This window comes from Epargyreus clarus, unplaced genomic scaffold (genome assembly GCF_041222505.1).
Source record: "Epargyreus clarus isolate Ecla_fem2 unplaced genomic scaffold, WU_Ecla_fem_2.2 ptg000004l, whole genome shotgun sequence".
Lineage (NCBI taxonomy): Eukaryota > Metazoa > Arthropoda > Insecta > Lepidoptera > Hesperiidae > Epargyreus > Epargyreus clarus.
In genome coordinates, this window is record NW_027332212.1 from 14,754,929 (window position 1) to 14,778,215 (window position 23,287).

The 23,287-nt window shown below is 36.5% G+C and overlaps 1 protein-coding gene across 2 annotated transcripts in view; it reads left to right on the top strand.

The window, feature by feature from the left end:
• The window catches only part of LOC140757658 (uncharacterized), a 92,682-nt gene that overhangs the window by 36,085 nt on the left and 33,310 nt on the right, over positions 1-23,287 (top strand). Inside the window, exons 2-4 of one of the 2 annotated variants that reach the window (XM_073093528.1) lie at positions 1,813-2,620; positions 6,695-6,800; positions 14,907-14,991. In XM_073093528.1, the coding sequence (XP_072949629.1) occupies positions 1,915-2,620; positions 6,695-6,800; positions 14,907-14,991 (897 nt within the window). In that variant the 5' untranslated portion in view covers positions 1,813-1,914. The remainder of the gene's footprint in view (positions 1-1,812; positions 2,621-6,694; positions 6,801-14,906; positions 14,992-23,287) is intronic. The other variant, XM_073093529.1, reaches the window with a different exon arrangement.

Below are 23,287 nucleotides of genomic sequence, written 5' to 3' on the forward strand. Positions count from 1 at the left end.
TATGAAGGTGGTAGACCCTTTGTGGTTCGACTCCGGCGGCACCACCGCCACACCTATTCCTGCCTCATAACAGCAGTGTTAGGCGCTGCTGTGTTCCGTTTTGAAGTGTGGTAAGGAAGACATACTTTTCCGAGGCGTTCCAGCTTAGTCCTCAGGGGTAGTTACGCATCTATGGCGGACCTCAGGTAGGAATATCTAATCCTATCTGGGGTTCATTACAGATGTCCATGGGCGGCAGTAGCCACTTACCATCAGGTGGACCATCTCGTCTGCTACTCCCATATTATTAAAAAAAAAACTTATCATAGGCGTTCCAATTCAGCCCTCGGGGGTAGTAGCGATCTGTGGCTTACCTCAGGTAGAACGTTTTTCTTACCTGGAGTCGATTACAGATATCCATGGGTGACAATAGTCACACCATCAGTACCCTTACCATGAGTTTTTACGTTTTGACAAATATAACTGTTTTGGTATTTGTTTACGTATTAAAACGTAATTACGTAAAAACTCATGGTAAGGGTACAGGACTGCACGCTCGTTTCTTACTATAACTACTACTACTACTGCTACTACTACTACTACTATATTATAATATAAAGTTTAGAACCAGAACACCTCTTAATTGCTAGAAATAGCTTGTGAAGTTCTACCACATATGCTGTAACCACGATATTAGTAACGGATTGTATCATATCCGTTTAAAACGTTACATAAAAACTTGCGATTCCACAAATAAGAAGATATCTGTCCGTTCCACGTCAGGACGGTTCGCGAGCGGGAAGCTGACGTGAAATTGGATTAGTTTTATCTGGAAAATGTTAGTGTAAATCACTATCAATACCGTTTGGTTCGTTTTTCTCTAGCCTTCCGGTTTTCTGCTTCGTAAAACGAGCGCTATAAAATCTAGGTGTTTTCTTTTATGGATATAAGTAAAGAGCTCTTGGGTTTGGGTAGAGTCACTAGCATGTATATTTTTGAATCAATTTAGATTTACTTAGCATCTGAAATTTAAAGAAATGTAAGTTTTTAAAGGGTAAATAAAGGGGTGATTAAATGTAAAGGTAATTTAGAGGGGCTTAAGTAAATAAATATTACTGGCACTGTAACCGGATCGAAATACGGTTTGCATTGCAATTTGTAAAGATATGTACAATATTACACATCTTTGTTTCTGGTAGGTGTGTTTGAAATACAGAATAGTTGACTTTTAGATAATAAAATATGTGGCAACGCAAAATTTATAGGTGTGAAGAATTATTTTTTATATGAAAATTCTGCATCCAACCAGCTCAGCTTCGCACATTTCCTTTTTGTTTTATGTCGGAAAAATCCAAAATTTTTAGAATACTCTCAGGTACGGCGAGGAAAATATTGACGGCAATATAACGGTGACAGATTGCCGAGGCTTTGAATGGAGCTTTCATATGACGTAGTGAAAAGCTCGCTGTTGCGTCATCGCTAAGGCAACTTCAAGCCATGATTTATATATCAAATTTATTAAACTAAAGCTTTATCCCCGTCCCAAACATCGTTTCATGTAGGATTTGCTGTCAGTTTTGTACAATACCACAGGACTGTAAACTTTTAAATAAATCTTAATAAAAACATTAACATAAAACAATTCACAAAACAATGTAAACGGTTTACCCAACTTAAAATAAAGTTTTAAAATCTGTGCTATCGTTCTGAACAGGCGAAGTTTATAAACTTTGAACATCAAAAAAATTAAAGCGAGATGGCCTCTTTTCTACAAACTCAGTTTAAATCAGATTACTGCAAACTTCGATAGTTAATAGTTTACTTTGTTCGCAGGTCGGCGCCGGAGCCCCGGAGTGAAGGAATGAGAATAAAATGAGAATTTCCGAGAACGCTTGAGTCTAATTAACTAGCTATGAAACTTTATTCAGCATAAAAATGACGAACGTCAAATTAAAACTCATGTTCTTCCTCTTGAACTCACTTCTCTCCGCTGATATAGTACAAGCTCGACCGTACTCCGGCGGCAATGTGACTGACATCATTATGGACTTTTCTAATAGCACGTTTAGCATACCCGTTAATCCTAATTCAGATACACTAATAGTTGCTAGTGAAGAAGAGACAATTGAAGAAATGAATAAAAATTCGGACACTCAAATGGAGGCTATAGTCAACGCCGAGCAAGATAGGGACGAGGCGCTGTCAAAGAAGAATATGAAAGAGCAGACAAGCGTACTGGGCATCGCTAAAGACGACGCGATAGCTTTCGAGAAGCAGTTAAACATATCAAGCCCACTTCTGGACCAGATGATGGATTCGGAGTCAGATCGTGAAGAAAATCTAACTGATATACTTTTCAAATCGGATTCTGAGTTTGTGGAACCACCACGCTTCGAATTCCTAATTGCTGGTAAAATTAACGAGAGTGATGTAGCGAATCGGAACTTAACTAAAGACAATGGATTTAGTGATAATAATTTAGACAAGGTGGATAGGAACACTAGTGATGTGCTGAGGAAAGTGGACTATGTAGAGTTGGTGGAGGTTTTGAAGCCGTCGAAAATTAACGAGAACAAAAGTGCTTATAACCTGGGGAATATTACGGGGCACGAGGTGGACAACGACCTGGCGCCGGACACAAGTGAGTATAATCGGGTAAAAAGAAAGGTAAACAGGTAAAACCGTGTATTTTAACCATTTTGGGTGTGAATTAATAAGATTTTACCTCATTCTAATTTGTTTTTTAGTTGGTGAATTTCTTTATGGTTTGACTGTTGAGACACCACCGTCATATGTATTCAGTCTTATAACAGCAGTGATATATAGTAGTAGATATATAGTGGTGGAAAAATGATGTTCAGTACCCTTATGTATGGGCAATACGTAAACAAATACAAAAACAGTCATTTTTGTAAAAACGTAAAAACTCATACTAAGGGTACAGGCAGAGAGACTTAAGTGACGTTTTCAATTTAGCCTTCAGAAATAAATTTGAATAATAAGGTAGGATTTCGATCCTGTTTAGGGTTGATCAGGATCACAAGTCTTCATGAACTGAAGTTAGTCACTCCTTCTTACTATCAGAAATAAGAAATGTCAATCACAAAATCACCAGGTTAACCATATTAGTTATCCATTACGTAAAACTGTATAACATCACTTAACGGTTGGAACTTTGAACTTCAGCTTGGTAACTCACGTAGTTCAGCAAACATAACCATGGTTATACTGTTACGGACTAAACTAAATTAAATGGAGTTAGGAAGTTTCCCTCTCATGCGGGCTCCGAGCTCCATTGTGACCGCAGTTTTACCCACTCTAACATTTTAATGGAATATTCTCGAAAACCGTTTAGTGGGAAGCTAAAAGCGATTATTTTAGCATTTGAATGCGGCGAAATTGTTCCTTGAGCTCCACTTCTGCTCAAAATGTTTCATTTTCTTTTATTCTACATGCAAATTAAGTTTAAAATATGGAAGTGAATGAAAATTATTTTTTGTAATGTTTTCACGTGTTATGAAAATGGATTTGACGTTTTATGCTTTCATTTAGTCTAGAAATTAATATGTTGTCCTAAGACTAAGTATCTGAACTGAAAATTATCTGATTATTCCATACACAGACTTCCACGGGAGTAGCCACTTACCGTCATGTGGACTGCATGGTGCTCTGTTACATCTACTCGTATTAAAATAAAAAATAAAAATTACGCTAAGAACTTTTATGCTGATTAATCATTTAAACATAGTTTAAAAGTGTCGGTGTTTTGGTTTCTTGGTTACTAAAATGGTTAGTGTAAATGTTACATACATTTACACAAACCATTTTAGTTGCCAAAGGTGGCAAAGCATCAGTGATCGATCTCAGGTAGAAATCCAATGAAAACTTTATAAAAAAGTTTCTTGCCCATACTTGAGTACATTCCATGCTAACGGGAAATCTACAGAGGTATTAGAAGCGAGTAAACACAAATTCCGGACATTTCGGAAACCGAATGACATTGCGGACTCCGGAATGTTTTTATACCCCCGAGTTCCGATTAATCGGTCCTTACAATCCCATTACGGTACCCCGATCAAATTAATACCGGCACCATTCCATTCCGTTCTCCGAATTTAACAAATGTGTTGAATCTTCAATATCAAATGATTGTTGTGATGACCAACAGTTTACACAGTTACATTGCTAATGATATATTATTTATTAGGATATTTTTAATAATATACAGGGTGAATTTTTCAAATAGGCTTTCAGAACCAATCTGAAACTACGTATATGGAATAGCAAACAATGCTGAAAGGAGTTACGAATTATGATTGGGCCCTGAAGGCCCATTTGAAAAATTCACGCTGTATATTCATTTTATTATAAAAAACACATGATCTAAGAAATCGTTACGTATGTTGATTTGGTCAAATTCAGATACAGTATTGAAGTTTAATATACACAAGAATCACAATTCGAAAATGGTTGAGACAGTATGCAATTGCTGCCTAAAGATTAAGTTCCTGCCTGTTCATGAAGTTCAGCAGCAATCAAAAAGCTGTGAAACCTCTGTCTGCTCTTGTAGACCTTGTTGCCTTCAGTTCCAGGGAGGATTTTTGATCTCTGTAACTAGATTTCTCTGGCAAATTGATAAATTTTATATCTGAAATTCTGGCTGACATAAGTTAAAGACATTGTATGTACGAATAAAAACTTCTGTCTCTTTAGTATAAGTCCAATGGCGTTATACTATGTAGATAATTATTCCAAGAAAAAAATCCGACTACTCAAAAATACACCCTATATCACTCCCACTATTCAGACGAATCCAACGACATCTCATATGTTAAAATTCGTCAAGGTATTTCGACTGCAGGAGTGCCAAAGAATGTGGAGGACATACTTACACTCAAAGAACATTACCCTCAGTTATGTAAAGTGTATGTATTTTACGGAATATGATTCTTATTTGTAAATGTATACCAGAGAATATTTACACGTTGTTTGAGGATAAAAATCTTCCCTAACTCGTTTCAAATCCGCACAGGCTAAATTCTCAATTCTACCCCGCGTCCCTTTTTGATAAATTAACGTCTCTGTGTGCGCCTGGAACGGTTGAATTTGTATGCAATCCCTCGGGAACACCTTTCATCGTCCACTGAATTGAGTTGTTTTTGGTACAAATGTGAACGGTAGCGGACAAGTTTCAGAAATAATTACTATATAGAACTCGTGGAATGAGAAGGGTTTAGACATAGATTTAGGTTTTTTCGCTACACTTCAGAGGATATTTGAGAAAATTCAAGAAATTAATCTTTATTTTCTATTGTTTCAAGTTCTGTTAAAAATAATGTGACTTGTAATAAATTTTAATCGAAAAATCCAAAATGTCTGCTTTTGTTTGCCTATAACGTCTTTATTCCGGATACCATTCCTTATTAAAACAGGTCATAAATATTAATATAATACCGGTAGTAGCTGTTGGGGGTTTCTTGTAGACTGTATTAAATTAACAGTTACGAAAAGTTTGGAGGCCGAAATTTATTTCTTTTATTTTGATTTTAATGGTGGCGAGCGGAAGAGACGCCCTCAGTGTTGCCACATAATAAACATTATTGTATAAAAAATCACTGACAGCTGAGTGGTTAAAAGAAACTCGGCCGTTTAATCGAGGGATTCGAGGTTTAAATCCCAGTCACCTCTGACTTTCCAAAGTTATGTGCGTATTTAAAATGAACTATCACTTGCTTAAAACGGTGAAGGAAAACATCGTCAGGAAATCTACACACCTGCGAGAACTTAAAAAAAAGTTTTCAAAGGTATGTGAAGTCTACCAATACGCACTTGGCCAGCGCGGTAGACTATGGCCTAACCCTTCTTATTCTGAGAGGAGACCGGTGCCCAGCAGTGGGACAGTATATTTGATGATGATACATTATTGTTGGGTTGCCAACAGTAACGTTCCCTATAAGCCCGGTTTTATTACGTGACCCGCTAAATCTTGTGTGTTACGCCACACGGCGTGTACACGCAGCTTTGATTGGTCAATAATAATGAATAAGGGTACATTTCCCTAAGCGTTCACACCGGACAAAGCGGTGAACAAGCGGGAAATTCATTCGGCTTTACACAATAGAGTCATTTAACTGGCGTATGGTTACAAATAACTGTATGTTGTGTTCACTGAATTTTAAGGCCTTTAAATATAACTCGGTGAGGAAGAACAATAAAGACAATGTAATGAAATGTTGTGTTATGACACAGACACACCTAAATTCGTAGATATCTGCTAATCAAACCTGGATCTTTTTGCATATAGAATGGTATGTCTTTAAAGAAACGAAAGTAACGAGCAAGCAGTGCAAGTATGAGCATTAAAATGTTGTCATGCTGCTCATAGACTTATTTAATTAATCTTGAAAAATTCTACCTGAGATCGGTCATAGTCATCTTGCTACACTTTACTTCATTGTCTCGTGTAAGTTACGAAAATCTACCTTATCATATACCTACTCCTAACCAGAAAGTTCACTGCTATTATAAGACTGACAGCATTTGTATAATCTGTAAAAATGTATAGTGCAATTAATATAACAACATTTATATAAATGTACAGCGACTAACGTCCACTGTTGTTATAGACAATATCTGTATAAGTTTAAGCAACTTGTATAAAATGTATAATTGTAAGCGAGCCCCGCGTATACCGTTGGCATGTGACCTGTCGTAGTTCTCTCCGTGTTCTCAGGATTCTCAGATCTGCAGACGCTGTTTCTGGCTTGCTTCATCACGCTGCTGATGCTGTTTGCTGTCTTCCTCATCATGCTGCTTGTGGGGTGAGTTGGCTTTGTTTTCTGAGTTAGTTAGTAATTGGTAGATTATTGTCCGATCACTGAGGTACTACAGCTATACTTAAGAATGTTTTATGATGACAGTGTTAAGAGATACTTATCTGCGTTCCAACTTAGTCGTCAGAAGTAAAGAAATCGAATCTCTAAAACACATATGAGGTACATAGGGCGGCAGTGACCACTTACCATCCGGTGGACTGCATGCTCTTATGTTGTTTCTATCTTATAAAAGGTAACACTATTGGAAAGCAGTTCTTGTGTTGGAATGACGTGACGTAACAATATAAGGCGACCAACTTAGTCCACGGAAGTGGCAACTCAACTATGATCGGCTTCAAGTAGAACCTCTGTTTTTTATTTCGATACAAATGTAAATGAGTGGCAGTGATAACGTACCATCAGATGGACTGCATGCTTATTGTTATTTCAATCTCATAAAATCTACAAACTTACATCAAACCGTCCTGTAAAAAGTAAGGTTGCTATAAAAGAGACAGCAATAAAATTTTCAACGGCTTTATCAATTCCTTTTTCAATCGAAAACCCGACGTATCACAGGCAGTGTCCATTAGCCTCCCAAAATTGTATTTGTCACGACAATATCAATCGACAAAGGGTTGGAACCCGAACCGATACGACACTGCAACCCTGATTCAGCCCCTGATTGAATTATCTGAGCTCCTACCTGATAGCGAGACGAGTAACGAAATAGACTCCAGAAAGACATTTTTTATATTGAATCAGTTAAAAAGATGTGGACATTGAATAGTCTAAGTTCTAACTTTCGTCTTCAGGGAATCAACGTAAATTTATAAGGAAAAATCGTAGATACATACTAAATGTCTTTTTCTATAAGAAAGTTTTGAATATCAATTCATGAACAAATATAATATTGAAATTATTTTATAAACCCCTTGTATTCTGTGAAATATTTACTCTTTATTTTTTTATTGATTTACTCTTTATTGACCATGTTAAAAACAGTGTGGTGCAAAAGGCGGACTTAATGCTCATTTATACCTATATGTCATTTTGCACAGGATTTTTAAAGATGTATCAGGTTAATTATGATATATCGGGGTTTTTGTTAAAAAAATGAAATTAAGTTAGCATCAAGACGATATGACAATAAAATGAAATAGAAGTTACATGTGAACAGTGAACTTGATCGTAACTCTTCACAGGCAAGCAATTTAGTGCCTGATTGAATCATGCATGCTGTCTGCCGCGGCCATTGCTCGGCTTTGTGTAGCAGGCGCAAGGGATCTTTGTGAAAATGTTTTGTCCAAATTCGTCGCTGATATTCCTACTATGGCTGTTAGTCTTATGTAAAAAGTTGATAATTTTTTTTTACTTTTTAAGATTGAATGCTCACTTGGCATTCAATATGACAGTAGCAAACGAGTGGCCCACTTGATAGTAAGCTGCAGCGCAGATTCCTGTTACGAACTCTATATAACAGGAGCCATAAATGAAGCAGACTTCCACGGCTGATGATGAAACCGGTCACATATATTGTCTCTCCTGGGGACTAAGATAATCTTTAATATGATTTAGTTAGCATCAACATTCTCGCACTGGAAGGCAAGAACTGCTTTAAGTTATAAATAATTGTGGCAGAGTTACCTCCCAGGTATAAGGTAACTGGTTCTACCACCTTTTAAATAAGATTAAATTAATATTACTTCCGAACTTATAACATTTATCTCGTACTTAAAGAGCATAGTGTAATATATTCCAAGCTTCCCTAGTTTCATAATCCCACCAAGTAAAGGAAAACATACAGATAATATTCACGTATAAAGATACTATAAGTATCATACGAGGATATAAGGAAAAGAAAAGGGAGACACTAAAATCCAATAACTTCGGGGTTCATTCACAAGTGATAGCACCCAGGGGCCTTCTGCGTCACGGGTTGTCAACGTTCAGCTTTAATCCCTCGGGATAGAATTGAATTTGAAATACGTCTTACGGGATATGGGAACGTGTAAAACATGACACAAAGCACTTTAGAGAATGTGACTTGATAAAATGCTGATAAATAAAAAACGTCAATCGTCCCACTACTGGGTATGTATCCTTTTAAAGTAAGAGGTACGTAGGCCATAGTCTAGCTGCATGAGTTTGGATTGGCTGACTTCACACTTTTTTGAGAATAATTAAAGCTACTCTTCTTCGCAATTAAATATAGCGATAATTAAATTCTAATACGCAAATAACTTGTATGTTTTTTTTTTATCTTACTATAGGCTTGCGTTTGGCTGGAACGTTACCTGATGTTAAGTGAGATGCAGCCTTGGGTAAAACACGCTTGCCTATTCACCTTTGACTTGAAAAAGACGTAGCCTATTCACCTTTGACTTGTACAATCCCAGGTCGTATGTATCGGGAAATAACGAAGGCGGGAGTGTGTTCCATTCTTTGGCGGTTCGGAGCAGGAATAAGTTGCTAAAACGCTTAGTCCGCACAAGAGGAATATCAACCAAATATGTAATTGAATTATTAGATTGAGAGGCCGAATTTTAGTAATTGCACCAATCTATTTTGACAATTAAGTATCAATTATGGTGATCGTAAATGAAAACATCGATAGGAACCCTAAATAAATTCTAAAAAATCTCAAATTAGTTTATCAGTCGGTATTTAGCCAATGTGATTATGCCCAAAGTGAAACCCTTTCTATTCCAAAAGGAAACCGCTCTTAGTGAAACAATAAGGTTAGAACATAAATAATATCAAACTATGCGGCAAATGGGGTACATTTTCCAAAACACTTTGTGTCACGACATTCACCCTGAAGGTACGTCACAGTAATGGAAATCCAATTCAGCTGTCGGGTAGAGCTGGGTATTGATTGCTGCGGATACCCCGGGGTGTTGTACCAGAGACAATGGAATGAACTTGTGTTATTGGATTTGATACTGTTTTTTTTACGAATATGTTCGTAGGCGCTTGTTCACTGGTAATTGGTATGGATTGGGAGTTCGAGTATATTCGTGATTTATACAGGTACTGGTTTTAGTTAGAGATTTTGCACCTGTAAATCATACCGTTAAATATTTAATGTAAATTATAAACATAAGTATTTTTTATTTTCTTATGATTGATTTTCGATAAAGCCTGAGCCATGGAAGAATAAGACTTAAGAAATCTTTTGTCTAAATTTCAAGCTTTTAATTAAATCAAACATCTTTATTTGCTAAAATAAGGTACTTTAGTTTGTCTTATAAGGTTCTTTAGTAGTTTAGGCTCTCCGATGATGGTCAGTGGACAAGCCTTTTTACTACCCTTGTATTATATTTATTGATACTTGGAATATACATGTTACACGAATAAGAAAAATAATGATATGTATGACAGAGCGGATTCTTAAAGTTGTTGGTGACTAACTTAATTAAAAATTAACTTAAACATATTTTATGATTTACTTGTAAAATATTCATCCAAAAAGCAGTTAATTACTCGTAGATGGCAGCCTCTTAAGCTCGTAGACATCTAAATGTAATGTCTGTCTGGCCGAGAATCGAAGCTGGAACCCTCTATTATCAGAGTCATAAACGCAAATCAAGTCCAAGTAATTTTGCTACAATTGTAATAATATTCAAATCGACAATTTGTTTTTACGACGGACAATATTAAATAACAAATATACTCGGAAGGATTAAGAAGACTCATCTCATTTTGTTATCATTGTTAAAATACTTTCCATTCTGAATTAATGGCTAAATATGTAATTGTATTCCATACAATTTTCTTGGACAAGTTTGGTCAATTTTTTATGTAATACAGAAGTAGTAGACGAGGGTGCAGTTCACCATGCATGGGCATCTGTAATCAATCCTAGATAAGTTTATCTATCTGAAGTCCAGTAGCAGTATGTGATAGGCTAGTGGCTTCTTGATCGATGGGTCCTAGGTTCAGTACCCTTACCAGGAGTTTTTACGTTTCGACAAATATGACTGTTTTGGTATTTGTTTACGTATTGGCCCATATGATTTCCTAGTTCTGACACAATCCGCTAGGGGCGGATGATTGGAATTTGTATGGGCAAATACGTAAACAAATACCAAAACAGTCATATGTGTCGATACGTAAAAACTCCTGGTAAGGGTACAGATCCCAGGCACGTTCTAATTTTTCAAAGTTATGTGCGAATATATATTAATTATCACTTGCTTAAACGGTGAAGAAAAACAATGTGAGGAAACCGGCACTAGGCCAGCGCGGTGGACTATGGCCTAATCCTTCTCATTCTGAGAGGAGACCCGTGCCCAGCAGTGGGACAGTAACGGGTTGATGATGATGACCTAAAGTCCGACAAGGGAATTGCTACCCCTGAAGACTACGTTGGAATGCTTCAGAAGTTTCCCTTGCATACCCTTTAAACCAAAACAGCAGCGGATAAAACTGGCGTTATTAGGCAGAAATATTCGTGGCTGTGATGCCTTCGGAGTTCACCACAAAGGCTTCTAAAAATATTTCCAATAGACTTTATTAAATATCCAGTATACCCGAACTTTATCAGAGTATTATGCCTAAAATAGGCGACCCGGATGACCTTTACATAATTTAGCGAGCAACCTCACGTGTGGCTTCTTACAATCGGCCCTCGGTGGCCACCCTAAAGTCAACCCGACCGAGAATATCGGGAATAAAGAGCAACCGCTTCTTATTATTCAATATTAACTTTCCGGCCCGTGAGTTCAGCCCTTACTCAATTTTGAAGCGATCCACTTTGACGATTTCGCTCTGTTAGGTTATAAGACTATTTTCGGGTTTCGGTAGCCCGGAGTTTAAGGATGTTTAGTATGTGGTATGATTGGAAAATGTAGGTTATTAAGTATTGCCTAGTAGGGTGATAGTTGCGTGTCTCTAACGATCCCGTGGTGGAGTGGTCTGACACGCAGACTGGTCCGAGTTCATTTAACTAGGACCAGGATTTAGGTCCAGGACCCCAACAGACACTTAACTGTTTGTGACATTACACTTATTACGTTTAATTTATGGTGCTCTTTTACGTCATATTTATCTCATCATATAGAAGTAGATTAAAAGAGAGACTGAATTTCAAGTCGATAGACTGTTAGTTAATATATCGTATTTCGGAGATTTTAATATAGGTATTACATTTTATTATCCATCAGATTTTTTTCAGTTTTGTGAAAACTTTTCATGTATCCCAAAAGTTTCCACCGTTTTAAAATGAATAATGAATACTGTTCTCGCTATTAAAGGTGCGATTTACAAAATATACAGCGAATGCAAATGCGTTTTTTCATGAAATTTATTCGACAATTATCTTGATATCTTTTAAAATTGTTTCACTATTTCTGTCAACGGAATCTTATATAAAACTGTAAGAAGAAAGTTTTAAATGCGACCTACATACACTGATATTGAGTTTAAAACATTTTAAGAGCTACAGAAACTTTTCCGAATATGACGGCGCGATGTAGATTCTGAAATCTGTCCAAGTTTTTTTAAATAGTTGTAATCGAGGTTTTTGGTAAATTTTCTGTAATTTATGTATCTGTATAATCCTACTGCGATGACATTACTAACATATTTATTTTGTTCCATAAGTATTAGAATTTTGAAGGGTATGGTATTAAGGTAGTCGTCATATTATTTGATCTAAGGATTTTATTATGGTATCATATTATCAAAAATATCGCTTTGTGGATTATCATGAAAGTAGAAATAACTGAAACATGAGGTGACCATCTTAATCTTAAAGTGACAATACATCTTTATTCGGTTTTAGGCAGAACATCTACATGGAGTTAAATATATATGTTCACTACTATGTTCACTATTTGATTCATATAAAAAAGAAAATAATGCTAATACATTTGCGACTGGTATTATTACAAAAATGCTTTAAGAATAATAGAGTCATCAGATTTAACATCTTATGGTTTATATGAATATGATACGGTTATGTTTCGACTTGAGATATTCTCGAGCAACCATCTTTACAGACAACAGAAACATGAGACATTACGCATAAAAGCCTTTTTGCCTCATGGAATGGAATCTTATTATTTGGTAACATATCAATTTATATCGTTTCAAATATGTGTAATAGATATTTCATCCAAGTCTGTCAAATATGTTTGTTATCTATCCATTACTGTATCAATTCTGGACATGGATTTCGTCTCAGTTAGAAGGGCTTAGGTCATAGCCCCTCACTCTTTCAGATTGGCAGATTTTACACGACTTTTAGATTTTTTTTAACTCTGGCGATGTTCTACTACGTACGTAATTAAAAAATAAAACGCCTCTTGCCTCGCCCAAAATTCGAACGTATGACTCTCAGAACGATAGGGCGAGTTTCTAACAGTTAGTCTATAATTGGTTGGACCCACCGAGTTTAGCTAGTAATTTAACCTTTTCTGGGGTTGACAACTGTAGTTAGCCCCAGATAAAATTCGATTAATACCTGAGGTCGTCTTCAGGTACCATTGACTAAGTTGGAACGCTTGTTGTGACCTCCGTAACCACATCCTTCAAACCTAACAAAGTACCGTTTAACACTGCTGTTATTATCAGAAATATGTGTGGCGGTAGTGTCTTTGTACTCGTAGCACAGAAGGTTCTTTGTTGCAAATATGGTGCCTAAATAAACAACTTAGTATAGCTACTCGAAGGCAGTCATAATAGTTCTTCGCTTGTATAACTCTTGGAAGCTGTCCAAGTAGAGCTGACGAGATAAGTGCGTGTAATTGTTTGGGAAAATATTGCGATTGGAGGATAGGAGAAATGAAGGATAGGGTAGCTTTTAACTGAAGCTGGTGGAATTGTCGGTTTTAAAAGTCAGGATTTCGCCAACAAACTCACATATTCGTTTTTTTATAGTATAGGAGTAGCAGACGAACATGCAGTCCCCCCTGATGGTAAGTGGCTACTGCCGCCCATGGACATCTGTAATCAACTCCAGATAGGATTAGATATTCCTACCTGAGGTCGGCCGCAGATGCGCCGCTACCTCTGAGGACTAAGCTGGAACGCCTCGAAAAATTATGTCTCCCTTACCACACATTTGAAAATGGAACACATCAGCGCCTAACACTGCTGTTATTAGGCAGAAATAGGTGTGGCGGTGGTGCCGCCGGAGTCCACCACTAAGGGTTCTACCACCTTAAAGCGACTAACTTGCCTCGTTAGTCGTATGTAGGTACGCAAGAGTAAAATCTTAATTTTTGAATTAATTATTTTGATAATTCAATTTAAACTACTTTTCTCTAATCGACTGAGCTGTTGTATATATTTTTGGTTTGATAGTAATGCATGATTTGGTTACTAGTGACATTACGCTAAATTCAATATGGTGGACATCCCAAGATGGCGATTCAATCGTTATTATGCACCCCCATAATATGGAAGCTAAATGAAAAGATTATCCCAGAATAGTTTGAAAAAGCTTGTTTGTATTTTTTTATGTAACATATTATTTTTAAATATCAAATATTGTCTATCAATAAATATTGAGTGAAGTTGTTTGTGTGACGGCGTGTAGGTTTTCATAAGCCTTTATTACCCGCGTCCCGGTAAAAGCAAAAGCCTTCCATTGGTTTAATATAAAACAACCAAAGATACCACCGTTGTGTATCTTTCGGATATCTTTTCAACTAGTAGACAGATCCGTGTGCAATAAGGGGCTTGACTATATAATCTAGGTCTGTATATGTTCGTAACTTATCTGTACCATTACCATGAGTTTTTACGTTTTGACGAATATGACTTTTGGTATTCGTTTACGTATTTGTCCATACAAATTCCAATTAGCGCCCCTAGCGGATTGTATCAGAACTATAGTCTCAGTAACGTAACATTAAATGTCTGAATTGACAAAATGGCGCTTTATGTTTTGTATCTCTTTTTTGTGAACATGTGAGGCAGACAAAAAGACTTGAGCACTTACTTATTGTTACGTTTACTCAACCTACTGAAGCAAACGGAACAGAATAATGGATTGAGTAAACGTAACGTAAAATTGGGGGATGTTAGAAAACTCATGGTAAGGGTACTGTTGTAGTTTTTGCTTTCTTGCCCGTGCAGCGATAAAAGTGTGAATATTTTCAGGTGTGTCTACCGACGGTACTGCAGGAGCCCCAGCGTCTCCACGGACTCCGAGAGCAGCGACAAGCAGGACGGCAACCATCAGCAGGTCAGTCACAGTTTTCTTACTTCTTGGTGTAAACAGGCCATCACGTATATTCGAAATAACTTGCATTAAGTCTACATAGGCTTGTGGTGTTACAGGTTTTGGATATTTAATGTACAATTTTAAATATGATTTACATATCCTGGGGTCAGGCAGAGTAATGTAAATTATTGTTGACGCATTTCAATATAGTATTAGTCCTCTATTTATGGACTATAATTATGTAGGATGCCATCATGCCTATTGGCTAAAGTAATGAACGGTTTTATAGGTCTTAAGTATTTGGATGATGTTAAGTAGAAAACGAGTGAGCACTTCCACTACTGCCGTCCATGGATATCTGAAATTAGATGAAGATTAGATAAGATTCCTGCCTGAAGTCGCCCACAGATGCGTTGCTCCCGCTAAGGACTAAGTAAGAACGCGCCGAAAAAGTATGACTCCCTTACCAGACCCTTAAATCGGAACACAGCAGCACTTAACACAACTGTTATTAGGCAGAAAAGGTGTAGCGTTGGTGCCACCGGCGAAGAACCACGAAAGATTCTACCACTTTCAAAATAAAACCTATTCGTAACTATAAAAGTAAAAGTTTTTTCTTAATTAAAATGCAACGTTGAAGTTGGACATACTTTAAAAACAAATTTTATAAAAACCTCATTAGTGAGCCAGCTGCGGACAGCGCACATCTGTACACGACACAAGTGTCCCGGATCTTATTCTAAGACACCTTTCACGTAAAGGGATTATATTTTGAATAAAATATTTTAACCGTACAAGTCAGTCATATAATTCATATGCCCTTTCGCAAAGCACATACTTCGCAAAAGGACGAGGTTATATGTGCATCCTGTATGTTTTAATAATGTCATTATTTTTTTCTCAAAAGCACTGATAGTCTCGGCCTCTTGATCGAGAGGTACGAGGTTCAAATCCCAGGCACGCACCTCTGATTTTTAGAAATAAATTGTGCGTTTTAGAAATAAATTGCCACTTGCTTGAAACGCCGAATGAAAATACTGCATCGTGAGAAAATACTGCATACTACTGTTTGAGAAATTAAAAAAAAACGTTTTCAAAGGTATGCGAAGTTTATCAATACGCACTTAGCCAGCGCGGTGGACTATGGCCTAATCCTTCTCATTCTGAGAGGGACCAGCAGTGGACAGTAATGGGTCGATGATGATTTTTAACCGACTTCAAAAAGGAGGTGGTTATCAATTCGGGCGGTATTTTTTTTTTCTAAGTTAATTTAATGTTTCTTAAATTTGTCTAAGTGAGCTATTAATGTAAATCTAAAGTAGCTCGTCTATCTTATTGTTAATTTTAGCTGTGAAAAAAATATAAAACTAGCATGCCCACTGAAGAGCCTCTGGTTCAATCTAAATCAATCATAGATGAGTTGCCGTTCCTGAAGACTAACATGGTCGCCTAATATGAAAGTTACCCAGCATCACGCTAGAAATAGGTGTGGCTAGAAATCGAGTTCCTCGCCTCGCGTTTTCTAAAGACGAATATCGTCATTATTTTATTGTTCTTTGTCCTAAGAGATTAGTATGGATTGCGCTTACGTTAACCTTTTGTCGTTTTGTACTTGTAAGTGTCTAATGTACCTAACATGCAAGTTTAAAGACCCTAAAAATATTCCAAAAAACAATCATTGCATACATCGTTGGCCGGACTGCATTTTTGGGCGCAAGTTCTAGAGAGCGCGCGTGCGTCTCGCTCTCTCGTTCGCGTTAGAGCGGGACGGGGGAGGTGCGCTTGACCTATGCGCTTGCACCGACCGATTTTGGCAGTTCGTATGTGTGGACGAGTGCGGCTTCGTGTACGGTGGGGCACATTGTTTCTACGATGGGCGGTAAAATACATTTATTATATATTTTTAGTAGCTGACCCGGCAAACGTTCCCATATAAATAAAAAAAAATGTTAAGGGTGATCAACACTTAGGGGTATGAACATAGATAGAAGCCGATTCTCAGACCTACTGAATATGCATATAACATTTGGTGAAAATCGGTAAAGCCGTTTCGGAGGAGTATGGTAACTAACATTGTGACTCGAGAATTTTATTTTTAAGATAATAAGAGTAACAGACGTGCATAAAGCCCGTCTGATGGCAAGTGGCTACAGCCGCCGATGGATATCTGTAATCTACCCCAGATAGGATTAGATTCCTACCTGAAATCGGCCACAGATGCGGCGCTAACCCTGAGGATTTAGTTAGAATACTGAATTGTATGATATGCCGTTAGAATTGAAATTTAATGACACAGGCTGTGTCTAAAAGATCTGATTGTTGTTTTTTCATGTAATTAAATGAGAATTATTGTCAATTTATGAAGCACAAGAGATTAATAATGAAGCTCGCATAATTATAAGTTTATTAATTGCCGATATCGGCATCGTTATGCTTGGAAAACAGCCAAATTAAAAGAAACGTGTTTCAGAAGTTCACGATTTTAATTTTCAGGTTCATGAATAATTTAAGTTTAAAAATGAAAAAGTAGAATTCATTTATAAATTAAAAAGGGATGATTTTTTAAATATCTGTACTATGATTTTTAAGAACTCTCGGGTTTGTAGGTCCTTTACGACGATAAAGATTTCCTCTACTGTTAAAGCAAGTGATAATGAATTTCTAATACGTCTATATAAGTTATAAAAATCTCTCATTAAGATGCAGAGTTTAAACTACTTGGCTCGCAGAGCTTGTAAGCAGTGTTTTTTAGCCTATTTAGTATAGCTTTAACCTATATTCATGTTCAGGTAATACTCGGTTCTAGAGCTTTTCGTTTTAGGATACATTTATATACATCACATACATACATTTCTATAGGGATTTTAAAAACAAAAATTAAAAAAAAAAATTTACCTACTACCCAAAATTGGACTTACTATGAAAATGGAAGGTTCCCAATAATAAATTCTGAAACATAAAATCTTGTTATTTTCATCGTTATAACTTGTTTCATAATTACGAAGTTTGTTACGTAATTGGTTGTCTATATAATTTTCACAAACAAATTATAATTGGGGATGGTAGTGGTAATCGTATATCGTTAGTCCATAATTACGTACCGAGGCGCCGAGAGTAATGCGACGGCTGACTTTAATTAAAGTAATTAAAAACAACCCTTCATAGATAGGGTTGAAGCGTTGGCTGCGTTTGTTTTGCGTTAGAGAGATGGGGATCAGTTTTGCAAATATATGTACTATTGGGCATAAACTTTGGTAAGGGACACATACTTTTCTAAGGCATTCCAGCTTAGTCTTTAGGGGTAACGACGCATCTGTGACCGACCTGAGGTAGGACTAATCTTATCTGAGGTTCATTACAGATGTCCATGGATGGGCAGTAGCTACTTACAATCAGGTGGACTGCATTTTTTTTATTATATAGGAGTAGCATACAAGCATGTAGTCCTCCTGATGTTAAGTGGCTACTGCCGCCCATGGACGTCTGTAATCAACCCCAGATAGGATTAGATGTTCCTACCTGAGGTCGGCCACAGATGCGCCGCTACCCCTGAGGACTAGGAACCCCTCGGAAAAGTATGTCTCTCTTACCACACGCTTCAAAACAGAACACAGCAGCGCCTAATGCTGCTGTTATTAGGTAGAAATAGGTGTGGTGGTGGTGCTGCCAGACTCGAACCACTAAGGATTCTACCACCTTTAAAATGCTCGTCTGTCACGCCTATTATATTGACTCTATGCGACTATTCTATATTGAAAATATGTGCTGATCTTATAAATTACTTCGGACACATTGCTAACCGAGTTAGGCTTAAATTTAAATAAGATTTATGTATAGATCCTTCGAGAAATATGGGCTCTATCTGACAGTATTGTAATTAAAGGCTGGCCTGTGGGTGGGTTATTATTCATTCTCCCTTAATTAGTCTCTCAATCATTTAAGGATGTAACTAGTTTGTTTGTGTGAAGAAATGTTAATAATATTAATTATTTAATATACATTCCTTCATATGATGACAGAACGTGTAGGTATTATAAAATAAAAAAAAGGTTGCTTAAAAATATATCAATTTAGATGAATCCAACGACATGTCAAATATTAAAAGACGTCAAGACGTTAATACCATTTGTTTGAAAAACTGAATTCGGGTAAAATACTCGTTAATAAAAAGCTATTAGAAATAATGTTAAAACATGGCTTTCATTTGTTAAATAAATTGTTATGCTAAGAAAAATATGTCCGAGGACCAATTATACCCAAGAAAGTCAAGAACATCTTAAGCCCTGTAGAAACACCGTGGTCCACTGTACTCGAACCTATACGTACAGTGTTCCTATCCTCTAGTACTTAAAATAATGATTGCCTTCACCCGACACGCACACACCGTCACACACCACTACATGTACACGAACTAACACAGACATGTTTATGCGTTAGTGAGTAAAGTGCACTCGAGGGATGAGAGTGCGATTTTTAGATTTGTGAATTTAAAATACAAATTTAAAATTTTGACAAAAAATAAAGAGGCATAAAATGTAAGGCATAATAAAACAAAATTCTGTTAGAGTAGAAAAAAATAAGTTTAAAGTCAGAAAAATTATGGATCCTTTTCATTTTGAGAGGAAACACGTGCTATAGATGGGTTTATGATACAATATGTTTTATCTAATTATTATAAAACCAAAATACATAAATGGACAGCTTAAACATATAACCTATTTCACTTCTACTCTTTACATGAATTCAACGACATCTCATAATTTAAAATCCGTTACAGCCGTACGTTTGGTTTATGGGGGTGCCTAAGAATGAGATATACAAACACATAATTATACATACGCTTGAAAAAACATTACCTTCCGCAGTTGTATAAACTTAACAAATATTTGATCATAATAGAAATACTTAAATATGATGAAGTACAAGGTGGTAGAACCTTTTGTGGTTCGACTCCGGCGGCACCACTGCCACACCTATTTCTGCCTTATAACAGCAGCGTTAAGGGCTGCTGTGTTCTGGTTTGAAGGGTGTGGTAAGGGAGACATACTTTTAGGAGGCGTTCCAGCTTAGTCCACAGGGGTGGCGGCGCATCTGTGGCCGACCTCAGGTAGGAATATCTAATCCTATCCCACGGACATCTGTAAACAACCCCAGGTTGATTACAGATGTGTTTACTGCCGCCCACGGACAAACTTACCATCAGGTGGACTGCACGCTCGTCTGCTACCCCTATATTATAAAAAAAAACCTAAATATGAAAAACCTTTACAAAACGTTACCATTTTTAAACGTACAATTACGTGTTACGAATATTTTACAATTTGAATACGAATACGAATGAAATAGAGCTAATTTCAACAGAAATTCGGATTGTACATTCTACAGAGGGTTCACGAGAAAATGTGGTTAAGTCTGTAGTAAGCTACTTTCATGTATTATTTATTAATGTACCTACTTCAAAGGTCGGTTATAACATTCGGGTTATTTCAGCTACGTTGTATGATGTTAATATTGCTTTTAAGTAGCCTGATTATATTATACTAAGTATGTAGTACAAGCGATGCTTGACATAAAGTGTATTTAGGTACTGAAATTAAGTTATATAGGTTTAAAACGTAGGATAAGTATTAAAATTGGGTTAAGGAGTAATTTAGTTAGTAGCAGAGTATTGGTGAAACAGCTACGATCTTCAGTAGCTTAGATTTAATCATTATTTATTTGAGGGATAAAATATCACACTTATTTTCAGATCTCTAAGATTGTTTTAATATTTATTTAAGTAATCTTAAAATCATTAACACTAAACTTATTGTTATTCACCTAAATCGTTATTATATTTTTCACTATTAAAAATGGAATTTTACAAAATAAACTTATTGTCAAAACATTAATGTTCCATTGCTGGACACAGGATTTGCTCTAGGCAATAATTCAACGCGCTAGTCAAGTGAAAAGTGGTAGATTTCATACACCTTTGAAAAAATACGTTTTTTAAATCACAAGACAAAGTGCTCATTACAAAATACTAATGAAATGAACCAACAAAGGGACACGCACACTTATTCATCGCACGGGGTGTACACCACAAATTATTGCCAAAATTTCCCTTTGCCCTTCTTGCGCGTGTGTGAGTCTGTTCAGTAAGCTAGTGTGAGTGCAAGCCGGTTCGTAAAGTACATTTAGGGTACCTACAGTGTTAGCTATTTATGGATAGGTATAGGGTTCGAATTTTTGGAGCGCCGCTTACGAAGTTAACTCCCAAGTGTACTTTGTACTGTATAACACGTATGTAAGTTTTATGTTGTCCTTATTTAACACGGCTCTGTTAGCGCTTTAATTAATTGGTACTTAATGCGATTGGTAAAATGAGTAGCTACTTTTAATTAATACTGACACAAGTGTTGTTTTATTTGTGTGTAATAAATATGTAAATTGAATTTAGTGAATAAATAAGTAGAATAATAATCATCGTTAAGTCTTTACTGTCCCACTGTTGGGCACGGGTCTTCTCGCATAGTGGGGGAGTTTTAGGCTTTAGTACACCACCCTGGCCACTAACTTAGTCTTTAGAGGTAGAAACGCATCTGTGGCCGACCTCATATAGGACTTATCTTATTATTATTATTATTTTGTAATATAAGAGTAGCAGACGAGCATGCAGTCCACCTGATGGTAAGTGGTTACTGCCGCCCGTGGACAATCCCAGACAGGATTAGATACTCCTACCTGAGGCCGGCCACAGACGCGCCGCTACCCCCGAGGACTAAACTGGAACGCCTCGGAAAAGTGTGTCTCCCTTACCACACCCTTCAAACCGGAACACAGCAGCGCCTAAAACTGCTGTTATTAGGTAGAAATAGGTGTGTCGGTGGTGCCGCCGGAGTCGAACTACAAAGCGTTCTACCTTTGAATTTGAAATTGATTACCGATCCTTGGGAGGCAGTGGCCACTTACCGTAAGATGGATCGCATGATTGTTTGTAACTTTTATCTTTTAGAAAATAATTTATTTCAGCATCGAACAATCAGGTACGCGCTTGATAATATCCAATCCTAAGTCCAATTCTACAATGTTAGATACATGGTAAGGAACTTTACCACTAGACTCTCAATTAATTCAAATTAATATTACGTCATATTTATATATTTTTAAAATAAATTAAATCTTTGACTGAGACGAAATTAATATTACGTCATATTTCTAAAATGTATTTACATTTTTAAAATAAATTAAATCTTTGACTGAGACGAAAATCATCGTAGAAATATAATTTAATACCAGAAACTAATTTGGTTATTCATTAATTCCATATTTGAGCCGTAATTTCCATGTCCAGGACAGACGAGCCACAACTCGTCGTCTATATTCAGAACACGAACTGGAGCGGAACCTATTAGAGCAATTTGCTCGTCTGCCTGTCCGTTTGTAACCCGTGAACTACTGGAGCGATTGAGATCCTCATTCATAAGTTCTATAATATATAAAAAACTTCACGCTTTATTTTTAAGTACGCTTATTCAGCGTAAGCGGTTGGATTTTAAATACTAACGCACGTTATTAATATTCAATCTCTCCATTTTTTGCTTACCAAAGATCGACATTTGATAATGTCTAGTATGAATAAATTGTTAAACACCGATCATAGGCAAAATATTAAATCGATCAATTATTAATAATGGACTCAAGTTACTAGTCTTTCTGTGTACTCATTACTATTATTTCGCGTATATCATGTTTTTGAAATTTAAATACATGTTACATTAATTTTTTTAAACTAAATAATTTAAATATTCGACTCAGACGAAAATCATAGTGTACCTAAGTGAATACCAGAAACTAATTTGGTTATTCATTAATTTCATATTTGAGCCGTAATATCCATGTCCGGGACAGACGAGCCGCAACTCGTCGTCTGTATTCAGAACACGAACTGGAGCGGAACCTATTAGAGCAATTTGCTCGTCTGCCTGTCTGTCTGTAACCTGGGAACTACAGGAGCGGTTGAGCTCCTCATTCATAACTACTGGGCCTCATAATGTTTATGTTATCTGTATCAAAATTCAATATGTTTATTTGAAGTTTGTTTATGTAAGTAGTTGTGTTACTATTTTTGGTTAATTGTTATAATCCATCCCGATGATAATTTATCGCTGTCGTTCATGAATGTCTGTAACCTACACTGTAATGTAGAACATGGCATATAGCAACACTATAAAACATGGAACATAGAAATTTAAGCCGATAAGTATTAAAACCCTTGCTTTATATAATATGTAAGTTAGATCATCCATACGTTTCGACCGAAAACCAAGAACTG